Source organism: Aegilops tauschii, chromosome 3 (assembly GCF_002575655.3).
Source record: "Aegilops tauschii subsp. strangulata cultivar AL8/78 chromosome 3, Aet v6.0, whole genome shotgun sequence".
Lineage (NCBI taxonomy): Eukaryota > Viridiplantae > Streptophyta > Magnoliopsida > Poales > Poaceae > Aegilops > Aegilops tauschii.
This window is the reverse complement of record NC_053037.3, coordinates 432,036,160-432,054,030: the sequence shown is the minus strand read 5'-3', so window position 1 is coordinate 432,054,030 and position 17,871 is coordinate 432,036,160. Positions and strand designations below refer to the sequence as shown.

General features: G+C 46.6%; 2 protein-coding genes across 4 annotated transcripts; one reads left to right on the top strand and one right to left on the bottom strand.

The window, feature by feature from the left end:
* Positions 1 to 2,551: 2,551 nt before the first annotated feature.
* On the top strand, positions 2,552 to 5,383 carry LOC109740905 (pentatricopeptide repeat-containing protein At5g66500, mitochondrial-like). The gene has a single exon (XM_020299959.3). The coding sequence runs from the start codon at positions 2,726 to 2,728 to the stop codon at positions 4,079 to 4,081; it is 1,356 nt and encodes a 451-aa protein (XP_020155548.1). The 5' UTR covers positions 2,552 to 2,725; the 3' UTR covers positions 4,082 to 5,383.
* Positions 5,384 to 12,850: 7,467 nt separating this feature from the next.
* Positions 12,851 to 16,010, bottom strand: LOC109740907 (signal recognition particle subunit SRP54 2-like). Of its 3 annotated transcripts, XM_020299962.3 has the most exons (10): positions 15,780 to 16,010; positions 15,584 to 15,683; positions 14,675 to 14,828; positions 14,441 to 14,591; positions 14,200 to 14,348; positions 13,930 to 14,030; positions 13,695 to 13,853; positions 13,451 to 13,564; positions 13,256 to 13,356; positions 12,851 to 13,138 (listed from the first exon to the last, which is right to left on the bottom strand). In XM_020299962.3, exons 1-10 carry the CDS (start codon positions 16,008 to 16,010, stop codon positions 13,061 to 13,063), a joined length of 1,338 nt encoding a protein of 445 aa, XP_020155551.1. In that variant the 3' UTR covers positions 12,851 to 13,060. The 3 variants fall into 3 exon arrangements, with proteins under 3 accessions (XP_020155551.1, XP_020155550.1, XP_040258764.1); XM_020299961.3 differs by having other exon boundaries at positions 12,851 to 13,356; XM_040402830.2 differs by having other exon boundaries at positions 12,851 to 13,356; positions 13,451 to 13,591; positions 13,728 to 13,853.
* Between the last annotated feature and the right edge of the window lie 1,861 nt (positions 16,011 to 17,871).

Here is a 17,871-nt window from a genome sequence, read left to right as displayed (position 1 = left end):
AGTAACAGTAGCAGTAGTAACTTAGCGGGGACAATAAGTAGGAAAATCGTAGGCATTGGATCGGCGATTTGTTGGATGACATTCATCATGTGACAATTATAACCTTGGCATGTATTCCGTAAATAGTCATACGTACTTATGGAAAGAACTTGCATGACATCTTTTGTCCTACCCTCTCGTGGCAGCGGGGTCCAAGTGGAAACTAAGGGATATTAAGGCCTCCTTTTAATAGAGAACCAGAACAAAGCATTAATACACGGTGAATACATGAACTCCTCAAACTACGTTCATCACCGGTAGTGGTCCCGACTATTGTCACTCCGGGGTTGCCGGATCATAACACATAGTAGGTGACTATAAGTTGCAAGATCGGATCTAGAACATAGATATAATGGTGATAACATAAACGGTTCAGATCCGAAATCACGGCACCCGGGCCCAAAGTGACAAGCATTAAGCATGGCAAAGTCATAGCAACATCAATCTCAGAACATAATGGATACTAGGGATCAAGTCCTAACAAAACTAACTTGATTACATGATGAATCTCATCCAACTCCTCACCGACCAGTGAGCCTATGAAGGTATTACTCACTCCCGGTGGGGAGCATCATGGAATTGGCGATGGAGAAGGGTTGGTGATGACGAAGATCGAAGATCCCCCTCTCCGGAGCCCCGAACGGACTCCAGATCTGGCCTTCCGATGAAGAACAGGAGACGACGGCGGCTCCATCTAGTGAAACGCAATAATTCTTTCTCCCTGATTTTTTTCTGGGCGCGCCTGGAGGGGGTGACGTGCCCTGGTGGGTTGTGCCCACCCAGGTGCCCCCTCCGATGGTTCTTGGCTCCAGAAATTCTCTTTTATTGTATAAAAAAATCCTCGCAAAGTTTCGTTCCAATCCGAGAATTTTTATTTCTACACAAAAACAACACTATGGTAGTTCTGCTGAAAACAGCGTCAGTCCGGGTTAGTTTCATTCAAATCATGCAAATTAGAGTCCAAAACAAGAGAAAAAGTTAGGAAAAGTAGATACGACGGAGACGTATCAGAAAACTAAAAAAAGTTAAATCTAGAAGAAGAAAAAGTTCGTGAATTTGAGAGAAGTTTAGATTTTTTTAAAAAGTTTGTAATTTGAAAAAGTTCACAAAAATGGAAAAAGTTTATGAATTTTAAAAAGGGTTCACAAGATTTGGAAAAACTTTGTAATTTCAAAATTTTCACAAAATTTGGGGAAAAAGATCACAAGAAAAAAAAAATCACTGATTCGAAAAAAAGTTCACAAATTTGATATTTTTTCAAATTTGTGAAAAGTTCACGAAATAAAGCGAACAATGATATAATAAGAAAGAAAAAGGGGAAACGAAAAAAATGAGAAAACCGGGAAAACCCATGCTGCGAAAAAATGAGAAAACCCGCCTAGAAAAACCGGTAGAATGTTCCCCCCAAAAAGGTGACAGAAATACCCACATGGGCTGGCCCATTTTGATATGTTGTGCTGTGGATGTAAGTAACGCATCAGGCGCCAATTAGGATTTGGGCTGCGCGCCACTGCTTCCGCCACTTCTGATCTCGATGGCTCGCTGCCTGCTCGTTGGATGCTGTCGCCGCCTGCCTCCAAAAAACCAAAAAAAACGCGTGAAAATAAACATGATCATGTGGATGCACCCAACGCGTGACATATGGCGGTGACTGGGTGCACCAAGCGGCGTGCCTCCATACGGCCCCGCGCGTATGCTAGGACCCCCTCGCAGGAGTACCCGTTGAATAGTCATCGCCGAGAGCTACTAGGCGGGATGGATCTACAAGATGGACAATGTGGGCCGCTGTCCACCCTAAGATTTTAGATTGGCCCATGAGAAACTAAATGACGGGCACATCTCGGCCGACCTTAGGTTCTGGCCCAAAAAAAACGCGCGAACAATCACATTTGCGCCTGCGCGCTAGAAGCTCCTATGCAACGCCCTTGCCGCCAGTTGAAGTGTTGAACCAAGTGGCACTCGTGCGCGAAAACTTATGGGTCGGCCCAACTATGTTTTAGTTAAATCCGTTGACTGGTGGACCAGTGACCGATGACCGTCAACCTATCAACCCTTGACCATGGAGAGTTGACTATTGAGTTTTACAAAAAAAAGGAAAAGTAAGAAATTGTTAAATCTAGAAGAAAAGAGTTCGTGAATTTGAGAGAAGTTCGTTTAAAAAATCAAGATTTGTATAATTTTTGTAATTTGAAAAGGTTCACAAAAATGGAAAAGTTCATGTATTTTAAAAAAGTTCACAATATTTGGAAAAACTTTTTAATTGGAAAAAATTCAAAAAATTTGGAACAAAGGATCACAAGAAAAAATCACTGATTTGAAATTTTTTTTCAAAAAATTGAAAAAAGATTTCAAATTTGTGAAAAGTTCACGAAATAAAGCAAACAATGAAATAATAAAAATGAAAAACGAAAAACGAAAAAGAAGAGGAGAAATACATGGGCTGGCCCATTTTGATATGTATTGCTGGCGTATAAGGCGCCAATTAGGATTTGGGCTGCGCGACACTGCCTTCGCCGCTTCTGATCTCGACGGCTCGCTGCCTGCTCGTCGGACGCTGTCGCCGCCTGCCTCGCCGCTCCTCCCCGCCCGGCGCCCATCGCCACCTCGCCCCAGCCAGCTGAAATTTCTGACAGTGATCAATTTTCACCCTCTACGTCGGCCGTTGCTCCGTTAGTCAGGGGAGGAAATGGCTCGCGCGGCCCCTCCGCTCTCGGCGCTGCTCCGCCGCCTCTCTTCCCACCCCTCCCACTCCCCCGCATTCCACGCCGCGCTGCTCAAGTCATCTTCCCTCTCCAGCCCCATCCCGGCCACCGCCCTCCTCACCGCCTACGCAAAAGCCGGCCTCCCAGGCGCCGCCTCCCGCCTGTTCGACGAAATGCCCGTGCGCGACGCTGTTGCCTGGAACGCGCTCCTCGCATGCCACGTCCGTCACGCGCGCTGCGGCGCCGTCGCTGAAGTCTTCCGCGGCATGGCGGCTGCCGGGTTCGCGCCAACGGCCGCCACCCTCTGCACCATGCTCAAGGCCTGTGCTTCCTCCCGTGCCGTGCGCCCCGGCCGCCAAGTGCACGCGCGGATAGTTCTTGCGTGCCACGGTGATGTCATTATGACTACAGCTCTTGTTGATCTCTACATGAGCTGCGGCTGTGTCGAGGAGGCGAAGAGGCTGTTTATCCACACGGACTGCCCCAAGGACGTGGCGCTGTGCAACTCTGTTCTTTCAGGATGCGTGGAGAATGGCCAATTCCAGGAGGCTTTCTTGATGCTGGGGGGTATTGAACTCAATGGAATCACACTGACATGCGCTCTCACAGCTTGCTCAGCCACATCAAATCTTGAATATGGTCTTCAAGTGCATTGCAAGGTTCTCCGATGCGGGTTTGATTCTGAGACTGTCCTATGCAATGCACTTATTGACATGTATACAAAGTGTGGGCGGACAACAGCTGCACGAGTGGTGTTTGATCGGATGACTTGCAGAAACGTTGTTTCCTGGTCCAGTATGATTGATGGTTATAGTCGCCGCGGGCATGGCAAAGAGGCTTTGGATTTGTTTGAGAGGATGGAGAAAGCTGTACCCATTGTCTTGCCTAATGCCATTACATTTCTTGCTGTTCTCTCAGCTTGTGGACACTCTGGTCTTGTGGATGAAGGCCGGGCCAAGTTACATTTGATGAAAAGAAAGTATGCAATTGATCCAGGACCAGAGCACTACGCATGTTTTATCGACATGTTAGGCCGGGCAGGACTGATTGATGAGGCATGGCATCTCTACTGTTGTTTACGTTCGAACATAAGTGAGCTCCATGGTGCTATCTCTGTGGCTATGCTGAGTGCATGTATGGCTAACATGGATGTGGCAAGAGGAAACATGGTAGCTGAGCATATTCTGGAGGTTGATCCACAGAATCCTCGAAATCTTGTGTTAATCTCAAATTTTCACTCAGCTGCTGGACAATGGTCTATATCGGATGAGTCAAGGAAGGTTATAATGGACAAGGGTCTCAATAAAGAAGCAGCTAGTAGTCATGTCTGCATTGGCTAAAATTAATTTGCACAAATATGGAGGTACAGTTCATCAACTTACCTGCATACACTATGAGTGTAATCAACAATTGCTTTTTCTTTTACAACAAACCAACAGATCAATGTTGCTAACGGGTTCGTGGTGGGGGCTCTTTTTATTTAAAATCTATTATGCCTTGAACTCACCCTGAACCATCCAGTTTATCTTGGTTTTTAAGTGCTTAACTGGGTCCTACGACAGTTGCGATTATTTGATACGTGTACAAGGACTAAATGTGAACCAGCATAGTGAGGTCACATGATCATCATCTGGAATTGTCAAAAATTGTTCCATCAAAACTCTATCCTGCACAAATTAGTTTAGGTTTTATGCATGTGTAACTGGCATACTAAAACAGAGGTGAAATAACCAATTTCAACATCAGCTTAGCTTGATGGTTCCTGGAGATCAAGTTCTGCTGGTACTTGAATATAGGCTACAACAGTATTCTGAAATTAATCATGAAGTTCAATCTTTTCGGGACAACGCAAGAAGGGCTTGCATTTCATTGCTTTGGAAAGGAAGGGAGTCTCGGTTACAATCCTCCTAGGAGGGAACGTGGTACTGAAGTACATGTCCTTTTCTGGATATAATGGTGAACTGTAATCAAAATTTGGATCCTAAAGTGCAGTTTATCTGACTGAAGCCTCATGTACAAGTTTCCCTGGTCCTCCTAGCAATATAATTACTCCATTTATCTCTTTGTTCATGAGAAGCATGTAATAATAGACATAACAGAGCAATACCACACAGGCTTTAAGTTTCAGGACATGTTAATATTTTCAGAGATAGGGTGCATGTGAACCTGTTAAATCAGCACAAAGGTACATGTGCTAGCACGTAGTGATCTTTGTTGAAATGATTCCCTATAGATGCTTCTGTAGTCTACAAATCAATATCATGACGAGTACACCTTGTATTTAACCATGTTGTGAATCACTCCCTAATTTGCATAACAAGATTAACTAATTGTCTAATTTTATCCTCATGCATGTTGACAAGAACAAGATACTACATGATCGTGGCTGACATGAGATGCAACTTGGCTATTCTTGACTTTAGCCTACTGCTATAACAGTTTAGAAATTACATGGTTATATATTTCTTTGATCAGTCAGTTGAACTGAAAGAAAAAACACATGATAATATGATATTGTCTTTGGCCTGTAATTTACTTCTATGTAATGCCTTGAGAAGAGAAGGTGAAAAATCTGAGAACAGATGCAGTGCAATTTGCTCCTTAAAGATCATATGATGAATATGAAATTGGAGATTTCAGTATCCACAACCACAATCATCAATGAATGATGCAATCAACCATTTGTAGTTTTTTTTGCGGGAACCATTTGTAGTTGCAGGCAGGTCAATGTAATTTTTAACTATAGCATTGCTGATTTACATATTTAAGCGAGTTCAGGTTAATCTTCTTCATGCTATTTCTCACCATGCCCTCACTATACTTATCTCTGAAGTAACATTTATGCAATGGATCATGATAGTTTATGATGAATTACTGTGCTCTTGCTGCTGGTGCTTCCTTATCATGCAGCAGAACAATACACAAGTAAACACAACCTATTCGTGCTGCCCTCAAATACAAGGTTCTACCTTGTTGGTTGGGGATCAATTTTGGTTGCCTAGCTCCGTGTAATTTATCCTCGCCGGCATCGACGTGGACAGAAGGTGGTGACGGTCTCAGTCTTGGTGCGCGCTCCTACGGCGATATGGCGTTACAGCACCCCTTTTGTGTGCCTCTTGCTGCTCACAGTCCTTCACCTCGACCACACACTGCCTGCTGCTTCTTGCCACCACTACCAATGAATTGCCGTGGAGTTGGCCGTCCCGGAACTTGAGCGGCCTTGCTAATCTCTTTTCTTTCCCTTGTGATCTTGTGGTCCCTCCTTCCTACTCATTAGTACCTGGCCTTCCTAAGTTACAGACTCACAGCCATGGCACCACGCCGCCACCAAAGCTTGGGTTCTGGTGAGCATTGGTACTGTGGTGAGAAGGAGAGGCTCATGGTCTCCTGTCCTTTCTGTTTTCCCCCCTTTCTAGTGAAAAGGTCTAGGAAAAATCGAGATTTTTTATCTGTACTGCTTTTTTTCACAAATTAAACCATTAACCTCGACATTGTCAGTCTATGGAGGGAGTCACGGAGAAGACAAGTTTTAACTGTGATTTCAATATTCTGTGGCCTTGGTTAAAATATAAAAACTGATGCTTCTTCCTTTTCTACACATGTTGTGTGTTGATTCATGATATCCTGCAAAGCATCCAATGATGTTGATTGCAAGAGGAACATGTTTCACTCTTTTAGATTTTAGATTTCGCACAGAGGGAATTTGGATTTTTTTTTTTCTATCACCCATACAGAGAAGAAATGAATGTCAGTGCTGATGAAAACGTGTAGGGAAAATAAGATTTTCTTATCTGTACTACCTTTTCACAAATTAAACCATTAACCGCGACATTGTCAGTCTATGGGGGGAGTCATGTAGAAGACAAGTTTAACTGAGATTCAAAATTCTGTAGCCTTCGTTAAAATATTAAAAGTGATGCTATCAAACTCCCAGGTGCTCGTGTACTGTTTCACATCTTCCTTCTCATGCCTACTTAACAGAGATCCAAAAGATGGTTACAAAACACTGCTTCATGTAGATGGTCTGTTCAATTTCCATGAATTAGGCTCTTCATGTTTTGGCCATATTTATTGGTATCATTTTTCATGTTTGTCTTTGCCGAGAAAAATTATACCGGTTTACGATAAAACCGTACCGGGTTGTAATAAACACCGGATCCATATATAACACTGGCGACTTGTAGTTGAAACCAGACCGGGTTAATAATCGCCGAATTATAACTGATCATATACTGACAACTTGTAGTTGAAAGTCAAGCCGGGTTTAATGAACGCCGGTTTATCAAAAACATCATAAGTCTTAAGAGAAAAATTTGGCAAAAAGCAAATGAAAACTTGTAGTCGAGGCTTTTCACGGGCTGCCAGGCCCCAAATTCGAGGCTTTTCATGGGCTGCCAGGCCACTGAGTTAAACCATTTCACAAAGCCTTTTAAGATGGTACTCAATCCTTAACCAATCATCGTTTTAACTTGACAAGTTCAGGGTCTTTATTTAGAGTAACTCGTCAAAGTTCGAAGGGTCATACCAGGTTTACCTGGGCGGAGTGACTTACTTAAATAGGCAGGCTAACCCGGGGTTTTAGGTGTATACACCAGGCTTCCAAGCCATGGCTTGATAGCCTATTACAAGTGTAGATTCTTTGTTCATTTCGACAGCAAAGAATCCCCAAGTAACATTTTGAGCTGTGCTCGGCGGGTGCCTATGTTTGAGTTGTTGTTTTGCAACACTCTCTTTGGCACCGGATTGATTTGGCTTTGAGCCGATCAAGAGGTGTGACTATGGTTCGGATACGACCAAGCCCCCAAGTGATGTTGTGGCATTGCGCCGATCAAGAGGTGTAGCTATGGTTCGGATATGACCAAGCCCCCAGGTGATGTTGTATAAAGCTTTGATAAGCTGAATCAAGGGGTAAACCGGACGCCGCTTTATAAACAGAAGTTCCATGTAACCACACATGATAAATAATATGATAAGCCAATAAGGCAGGATACCCATGTTTGAACCGCGCATCATGGCAGCAGGTCCTCTTCGGCAACCTTTAACTTTTTGCAAGAGATAAATTCTTCTTGAACCGGGATGTTGAACCGGATATTGAGAGCTTCAAAGCTTTGTGGGAGGCATCTTTCCCTTGAACCGGATTTTAAACCGGAATCTTCATTTTCAGCCGAAAATTTTCTGACGGCCTTTAAACTCGAACTTGCGAGAAGTTAATTCCTTTTTGAACCAGAAATTCTTAAACCGGATTTGAGAGCTTCAAGCTTTGTAGGAGAACAGATTTTCCTTGAACCGGATTGTAAACCGGCATTCTTCATTTTGAACCGGGTATTTTCTGACGGCCTTTAAATTTTCATCAAGATGGTAGTAGCCTCCGGGACCGGGTTATCTTTCCCTCCAACGTCCTGGGGTTCTTGACTTCACTGAAAACCGGCAACATTTGCCGAGTCATATTATCGTAGCCCCCGAGTCTCAAGGTGACTCGAGGAGTTGGCTTGAAACTCTCCATATTTGACCGTGATATAAACCGGCATAACTTGTATATCATTGGTGTTGATAGCATGATGTGAATCCACAGAAAGTTGAGGTGACTGCGGCGGGTTATAAATGATCCCGTATGAGCCGTGTCAGCAACTCGGCCAATAGTTCCTTCCAACTGGTGATTGAAGTTAACCAAACTGTAGTGGCGGCGACCCGTGCGCCTGCCCATTTGAACCACCCAGTGCAGACGGCGGTTGATAGTATATGATAATTTGCCTCCATTTTGTTGAAAGAAAACCGGGCTACCCAAGCTGTGATTTGCTCATACCCAATAAACAGCTCATGCAGACAGGTGCGACCCGGTGTGTTGATGTAGACCAGGCCGTGAGAGACGAACGGTAAAAACGACCGCAGCATCAGAGGCAACATAGATGAGTCGGCCACGACGTTGTACGCCGGAGCGGACAAGCAAGTTGTCCTCCTTGTTGTAAGCCGGCGCGGATGCATGAACCGGCCGCGAGAGCGGACGGGCGAGTCGTCCGTGGCATTGTAAGCTGGTGCGGACGCGCGAGTCAATCACAGGCGCAGTCCCGGCTAGATGATGTAGACCGGGCCGTACGGGCGGCGGGTTGTGCGCGTCCATTCGTCGGGTAATATGTTACGGACTATCGCCGGGCGGAATATTGTCAGCCCGTGCTTCATACCCATGGTATAAACCATATTTGTAGTGAATGATGGTCCTGTATATAAAAATACACAGATCAAAGTAATTGTTCTTTGATAAAAATAATACGTGCTAATAAAATATACTTTAGAGAGATGTCACCTGATATATTTTTCGGATGAAGTGACTGTACAGCAATTTGACCAGGCGGTGGCCTTCACGTACAAACAACCACTCATCCATTGAGTTTTGAGTGGTTTTTGGCCCCTTGAACAACGCATTGAACCTTTGGTGTCCTTGTCAGTTTGGCTTTTACGTAAACAGTATTCAAAGAGTACAACTCTGTAACTGGAGTTACTTCGCTCAATTAGTACCAGATGACCAAACCACTCCATAGTTGATGTCTAATCCTCGGTAACTTGCAACACCGTATAGATGTCAGTAGCTCGGCCTCAAACCAGAGCGGCGACCCGGCGCGGCAGCGACACACGACAGAAGTAGGTTGAGGCAGAGGCGACAGCGCGGCGACTCCTTGGCGCGGTACACCGACTCAGCGGAGGCAAGGCCGTCTTGATGAAGCGGGTTGACAGAGGAGCACCGCGGAGGACGGTGACCCGGCGGCTCACGAAGGCCGCAGCCACGCATGGCAGAGGCAAAGGCCGCTCCGGCGAGGACGGCTTAACACGGAGGCCCGGTGCAACGGCTTGAAGTGGCCATGGCGTAGGTCAGCAGTGGGGACGGCTCGGAGGGCCCCGACGACTTTTGCACCGGGCGGCTCGGCGACTGGCCGTAACCACAACAACAAAGACGAAGCGGGGTGGTTCCGAACAAGGCCATGTAGACGATGATTTAGCGATGGCGGCTCACCGGACAGCTCTCCAACAGCGGTTCTCCGCGAGGCGACTCAGCACAGCCACGCACGGCGACTTAACACCAAGGCCAGTGACTCAGAGTGGAGTTGCGCGGTGGCGGTTTACCGGACGGCTCTCCAACAGCGGCTCATAGGCACAGGCAAGTGATGACAGGCTTGAAGCGGCGGAGGACCGCGGCAGGTCGATAAAACGCAGGAGGCGGAGCAAATCCGCGGCGACGGGGCGGCTTGATGAACCAAGGCGGGTCTCAGCTGCAGCGGCTCGAACGGTCGCGAAGGAGCGAATCACCAGGCCGGCTCAGTGTGCCCCCGTGGATGCAACAGGGGCGGTTTATCGCCTGCCAGCAGCTTTGAGGCAGCTCAGGGCACGGGAGGCCGAGCGCGGGGGTGGCTCGGAGTGAGCAGAGGCAACCCGTGGCGGTGCTGCCGGCGGATGCAGCAGCTGACGGTCGAGGCGGGTGGTCGAGGTGAAGTGGAAGCGCCCCAGCGCTGGGCGGCTCAGAGGCGGAACGGCTGCGGCGAGCGTGGCGACTCAACCTGGAGGCGAACGGCGAGAGGCCGGGACGAGCGGGGCTAGCCCAAAACTGAGAATCGGCTCATCACTAATTGATTTTTGAGAGCTCACGTGATCAAATACAGGCCTTCAAGTAATATTTCGTGGTAGGAGTATTCTGTTGCCATCAATGTGCAAAAAATCGCAGCCAAAGGTATCTAAAAATTCATCGCTTAACACTTGGAGTAGATGGCAAAGCACTTGGGAAAACAACTTGAAGCAGCACCGCGGCGTCTGCGGCCGCAACAACGGCGCCCGGCGACTTAGCGCCTGAGAACGGTGGCGGCCCATGGCGATGTGGAGACGGCGCAAGAGCCGGCCGGAGTGGAGCGGAACAGGCCGCAATCATGCCGGTTCAGGCGTGGCCACGACAGCTCAGGCGTGGCCTCGGCAGCCTGGATGCGAGCAACGAGGCGGGGCGGCCCTGAATCAGGTGCAGTGTGGCGGACTCATGGTGTTTCCACAACGGCGGCGGCGTAGGAGTCCGGATTGTGGCCCTTTTTTTTACTGGATCCGTATTGACCAAGGCCTGCAGGATTTGCACGCTGATAGCTTGCCTCTGATCAATCTCTCTTTTCCCTTGGTAATCACGTGCTAAGCCCACGTAATAGCTTTTCCTTCTTTAATTCTTGAATTAACCCCCTGGGAGATTCCTTGCATGCATGTAGCAATCAGAGTTTGACAAAAGAAAAAGCTGATTTTGACTTCAGGTGATGTACTAGTCGAAGGTACACCATTGAGCTTGATGTTTGATGTGATGGAATAGCTTCCGCCGTTGTCGCTTTTGGTTTCTGCGCTGGGGAGTAGCAGTCATAGTTCCGGTTGATGTCTTCGGAAATTTAAACCGTGTCTAATCAGAAAAAGGTTTCAGACAACTTGACGGTCTCGGCGACTCTGTACGCGGCGGCGTCAACTCGCCGAAAGTGATCCGGCCATGATGGATCGCCCCGTCGCGTGTGACGGTGCACACAGAGGTAACCCTAATTTCTCCTCTTTGACTTGAACCTCACGGATTGTAAAATCTGAGACGATGAACTCAAAGTTGATGCAGATCCTCCGGAGCTGAATCTTTCTTATCCAAAAAATTGTGAATTTCTCGATCCTTGGGAGAGATCCCTTCAAGAACTCAACACCACCGTGCGCAGGCCCCACGGTGGGCGCCAACTGTCGTGCAATTGTCACGGCAGATGTCCTTAGTGTCAGGACTTAGTCGCGAGGCCAACGCATCTATGTAGTAGCTTGAGAGGGGTTGAGCGGAATCGAGAGACGCAACACAAGACAAGGATTTAGACAGCTTCGGGCCCCGGGAAACATCATCCGGTAATAACCCTACATGCTGTTTGTGGCTAGGTCTCATTATCATCAAGAGGGAGTCGCCGGTAAACCGGCTCTTGTGTCTAGCCCTAGAGATTGTTTCTTCTTGCCTCTCCCTCTTTGGGGAGCCCTGTCCCTCCTTATATAAGTTAGAGAGGCGGGTTACATGTGGAGTCCTATTAGGATTAGAACTAGTCTGCCTTCTAATACAAACCGGATAGAAGTCCGGGTCTTTAACTCCTTGTAAGGTAATATTCTTCACGCCTTTCCTCTTAAACCGGCCCACCATTAATATAAACCGGCCCTCTGGGCCTTGGGCCTTGTCATCCATCTGTCCCGCCCGCCGGGTTACCAGTGAGTTATAATGTCCAGGCAGGTTGCTTGTAAACCGCTAGGTCAGGGCGGGTCGCCAGTGAATCGCCAAGTGCCAGCCGGGTCTCAAGTAAACCGCCAAGTCCGGCCGGGTTATACTTCCGACCGGTTTACGCCGCGGGGTATATCCCCGACAACTGAGATTCAAAATTCTGTAGCCTTCGTTAAAATATTAAAAGTGATGCTATCAAACTCCCAGGTGCTCGTGTACTGTTTCACATCTTCCTTCTCATGCCTACTTAACAGAGATCCAAAAGATGGTTACAAAACACTGCTTCATGTAGATGGTCTGTTCAATTTCCATGAATTAGGCTCTTCATGTTTTGGTCATATTTATTGGTATCATTTTTCATGTTTGTCTCTGCTGAGAAAAATTATAAGTTATAGTATTGGACAAAGCTTATACATTGACACGGACTGCAAAACATGTGCAGAAAGTATATATTCCACAACTTGAATCAACTAACATTTGACTGCAGAATCGTCCAACTTGAATGTATGTAGATAAATTGATATTTAGCTCCGAATAAAAAAATGATGTTTTTTCAAGCTTACTGATGAAATCTTGTAGAGATAGCCTACCATTGCACTTACATAATAGTCTATTTTTATATTCCTTTAGCTTAATTTTGTTTAGTTCTATACTGAACTGCAGATAATGTGGGATTGTTCTTTACTGGAAACTTTGGGATGACCAAAAATGATTTCGAGAGCTTGTTGCAGAAGTTTGAATGTGAGTATCCCATTTTTCTGTGCAGTTATTTCTAGTATCAATCAATGGGTAGAAAAATTACATATGTAGTCCAGGTATAGAAAAAACAAAACTAGGTAATTCAAGTGCTTTAAGTTTAGCACAAAATCTTTTTTAAGTGGATCAATCTGGGAAAATATCTCCCGATTTGCCTTTACCAACAGACAATTCATTCAACAACTTTATATAAGAACCATCGGGGGCTACAGTGTTACCGTGAACAAACCAATTTACAATTTGGCACATGTGTATCCTCTAGTTCAAAACTCTGCATAGAGTCTCGAAGATTGCCGGTTGCAACCTACTTAATCCGTTCAAGTTACCTATCACCACCGCCCATTTCTTTTGAGACCGTCTGATTCAGCAGAGACCGTAATCCACCAATGCCGCCTATCTGAGTCAGTAGCTCTGGAGGGAGGGACTTGCTGATCTGCTGAGCATTCGTGTTTCCTTTGTTTGATTTCCTCAGCCGTTTTATTACATTGCTCCACATCTTGGCAAGCCGTTTGTATTCTTCCAGCATGTCCAAGACATCCTTGACAGGTCGGCCAGATCCCCGAGCAATCCGAACGATCCGCGATTCCTTCATCAGCTTTGGATCTGCGCTGTCAAGCTCTACAATGATATTTGGACGTAAGCTCAATAGACCGCTAGGGTGTTAGTTTTACTAATGTACGCACGCATGGGTTGACTCACCAACCCATCTTACCTGCGTCTGTCATGGAATCCATCATCGTCATATACCGCTTTATCTTAGCCTCACCCTGCTTCTCATGTCCTTGTGGCATCAATTCAGAACTAAATCCAGGCAACATGGAGAAGATCCACAAAGATAAAAATAATCCACATTTGATACGTTGTTTGCTATATCAAACAGCAATCGAGCCCTTGATTTACTACAGTATTACATTTCACCATATATCCAAGAAAACTGAAAGACTAAAGCAAGCTTACCTGGCCAATAGAGCCAATTTTACCAAGGTTCTGGAATTGCTCGTACATAAGTCTCAGAGTAAAGTTTCCTTCCATCAGTCTCTTCATAAGGTCAGGTTGTTGATCAGTGGGTACAACTTGACGAGCCTTGTTCAGCAAGCCCGGCAAATCTCCCATACCTGCCAATTGCACAATGTAAGGAGGTCAGCTAAAGGGAGTACACAGGTAGACGCCACACCTAATATTTACACTGACCTAATAGGCGACCAACAAATGGTCTCACATCAAAATCTTCTAGCTCGTCTTTGTGTTCTCCAGTTCCAATAAATATCACTGGACTTTTCGTTGCTGCGACACTGAAGAGAAACAAGAACGTTAGGTGTACTATTCTGAAATGTTAATGATGTTATGTATGCTACATTGCTCTCAGGTTCTGAAATGTTAATGTTGTTACTCAATTCATAAACTAGGAAAGAGGAAATAGCACCAAGAGGGTAGTGTAAGAAAAGGGAAGTGAATACTAACGCGCTAAGTGCGCCACCTCCTTTCGCATGACCGTCCATTTTTGTAACAATTACAGCACCAACCGGAACACTTTGCCTGAATGCTTGGGCCTGAGCAAAGGCAGCCTGACCAATGCTACTGTCCATCACAAATATTACCAGGTCTGGTTTCTGCATGGTATCGTCACAATGCAGGTGAGATTTTTTTCATTTGGTTCAGGTAATCAGGTTATAACTGAAAGTAAGAGTCCTGAGTGTATTACCGTTGCTTCTGAAACTTGGCGCATTTCTTCAAAGAGGGATGCTTCTTGTTTGTGCCTTCCACTTGTATCTACAATTATGAGATCGCAATTTTCTTTTCTAAACCTCTCCACACCCTCAACAGCAATTTTTACTGGATCTGATTCCATGTAGCTGCAGTGACACAACAATTAGGAAAAACAAGAGATAACAAATCATAATATTAGCAGTTGAAGTGGTAAGAGGTACTAGTGTACCTTCCATAAAAAGGAACCATGATCTTTGTCGCATTCTGTTTTAACTGATCAAAAGCACCAGCCCTGAATGTATCAGCACAAACGAGTGCTGGTTTAAATCCTATCTTTTGATGATAATGAGCATATTTCATACAAGTAGTAGTTTTGCCAGAACCTGCATGAACAAGATGATGCCTTGTGAACAGTATATTGTAATCAATGCAGCTAAAGTGCAGAAGACATATATAACCGCAGTGAGCCAGTCAACTGTAAACAACATAAGCCCCACACTGAAGCCAAATAGTACTCCCTCCGTCAAAGCTAGTACAAAGTTGAGTCACTTATTTTGGGACGGAGGGAGTACATGATAAGAATGCAATCTATCACTTTAATCTAGCCCTTCAAATGTCTCGCTAATTACAGACTACCCATCCAAGATGAGAAAACTTGCAATAGTATATCTTTCTTTTAGAACAAAATTTGCAACATATCAGGTATCCACCCCAAACCAACATAAGAATGTTTGATCACTACAACTCCAATTAAATGGCTTCTTTTTTTTTGCGGGGAACTAAATGGCTTCTTGAATCACCTAAAGATCAGCTGGAGAGAATCACATGGCAGTAGCTCGACAAAGTAAAAAACATTGAAGGTGACTAAGGCTTGGCCTATGCTAATTTGTTTCCATGGCTTGCCCCCCTTTAAATGAACATATAAACAAGCCGGTAAACAGCTTAATCAGAACTAATCAAGTCACGATGAAAGTTAATATTGTTCTCATAAAATTTAACCGTGAAACAATGTCCTCCAAAGGAATAACAGATGCCGCATATGTTCATTTGGGCGGATGCAGTTGCTAGAATATCAGGTATATATACCACAAAACAGAATTTGGACAGAATAACGTAGCAGCAGGCAGGGTAGACTGACCTTGCAAACCAACAAACATAACCACGCACGGCTTCCCTTTCTTGGGAGCGAAGGCGGGCTTCCCGGCGTCCAACATGTTGCACAGCTCATCGAAGACGGCCTACAGCCAGCAACGACACACACGGAAGGCGATTCAATCAGGATGGCCGCGCATGCAAAACCTCTCCCCGAAATCACGCGAGAGAAGGGACATTACCTTCTTGATGACGCGGCGCTTGTCGGTGCCGGCGGCGAGGGCCCCGAGGTCGACGGCGCGCTTGACGCTGGCCTGCATGTCGCGGACCATGTCGAACTGGACGTCGGCCTGCAGGAGCGCGCGGGTGATCTCGTTGAGGCAGTCGCCGAGGACCTTCTCGTCGACGACCGTGGCGCTCGTCATCCGCGCCAGCGCGCGGGAGAGGCTCCCGCCGAGCTGCGCGAGCACCATCTCGCCGGACTCGCGGGGGCGGGGGCTATCCTCTCCTCTCTGCGGCGAGCGGTTGGCTAGGGCTCGGGGCGAACTGAACCGGGGCAAGACGCGGAGCGCGGTGGTGTGGCAAAGCTGGGGGTGGGTTTCGAGGGGAGATCGCGGGGCTATGTATGATGTGCCTTTCACGTAGTCCGTCACGGTTTGGCCTTCCCGTGTGGAGTTAAAAAATTGAGGGAATTTTCCTTTTCCGAATTGTTTGGGGATAGAATTTGCAAAAACAACCCAATTCGGCTGACTGATCCGGAGGGAAAGATTGGTCCGGTCGCTCTTCGCCATGAGCGTTCCTCTCGTTAAATCGATATTTCTGGATGGTGTTTCGGCGTGCTGCAAATGTGTATGGCGTTTGCTGTGTACCATGAACAATATGCCGCAGGCTAGGTAGGGTTTTATCTTTCGCATGCATATTAGTTTTTTGTATGTTGCGGGTGTTGTGACACGTTTTCAACATTTTTGTTGCAATGAGCGATGATTTGTTGCATCTTATTATAGGATTATTATTTGTTGTGTGTGGGGGAGCCCCCTTGTGTGGCAGATTTTCTAGGTTAATGCTTTTTAATAAGATTTTTTATTGAGATTATGATGATGTTTTGACCAAATTAATCTATAGATAGTGTAAAAATTCAGAATATTTGAAATGTGGCACCTCAATGCTAAGATCCTAGGTCTCTGATTTTTTTTAACGAGCGAGGTAAATGTTGCTACTCAGTTGTTATTTGGAGAAAGAGGGCAAAAGCCTGTGGCATATTTGCTGAACTAGTTCAACACTAATGAAGTTTTGGAACTTTCACAGTGCCCGCTAATGGAGGTTGGAGAGGCTTCGGACGGGTATTTGACGCGCTTTCAACCAGGTGCACATGTCAAAGGCAAAATACGCCATGCGAACAAAGAAGCGATAGAAAAGGAGCAGAAACAATGTATGTCCCAGAATATCTGCTCCACCCAAACACCGACAAACTATCATGGAGCGAGAGAGAGAAGATTCGAGCATGACTAGGAGGCGCTCTAGGCCGACGAGTAGAAAGGCATGGACCAGGACACAAAAAGGCAATAAAGCTAGGCACCGGAACCTCCAAGCCATTGAGCAGCTCCAAACACCATATTGCATTGCAGCAACTACCACTAGAGGTGCAACAAAGAGGAAATATCAAACACAATAAGCTACGCATCAAGGGCGGGTAACCGCGCCGTCCACGTGTCCCTGTTACTGTGTTGACGAGAGAAAAAAACGAAGCGAGGTAGAAGGTCGAGGGCTGGTGGTGTCCACGTCAATTTCACTGTGCCTTCGTCTAGTTTCCTTCCCTACGAAGGAACTCCACACCGGTTCCTCTAGTCCACGACTCCCCTCGACCCAAGCACGCCGCCGCCGCCTCCCAGTCCCCCCTCACCCCTCTCTGTGGCCTCGTCTCCTTCCCTTTCTCTTCTCAATCTGGATTCATGGAGGTGGGGGCAGAGACCCCATCGACCGCTAGGCTAGGGTTCCTAGCCGCTGCCAGCCGCACAGCGGCTGAGCCACCTCCACTCCGGTGGCCATTGATGGTCCTCTCCACCATTGCCTGGAGCTGCTTCACGCATCTCTGCCCGCCCTCGAGCAGGACTCGTCCCTTGTCATGGTGGCGAAGGAGGAGGCCATGTTCCTAAAGGCGTCGATGGGCTCCGCCAGGCTCCAGATCGAGGGCTCCCTCAGTTTCAACCGCTGGTCAAGTTGCATCTAGAGACGAGGAGGGGGGAGAAGCCGCCACAAGGTCGCTGCTGCTGGCCGCGTCGCCCAGGTCGACAGCTCGTCCGCCGGCCTGCAGCTCATCCTGGAGCCTTGAACTCG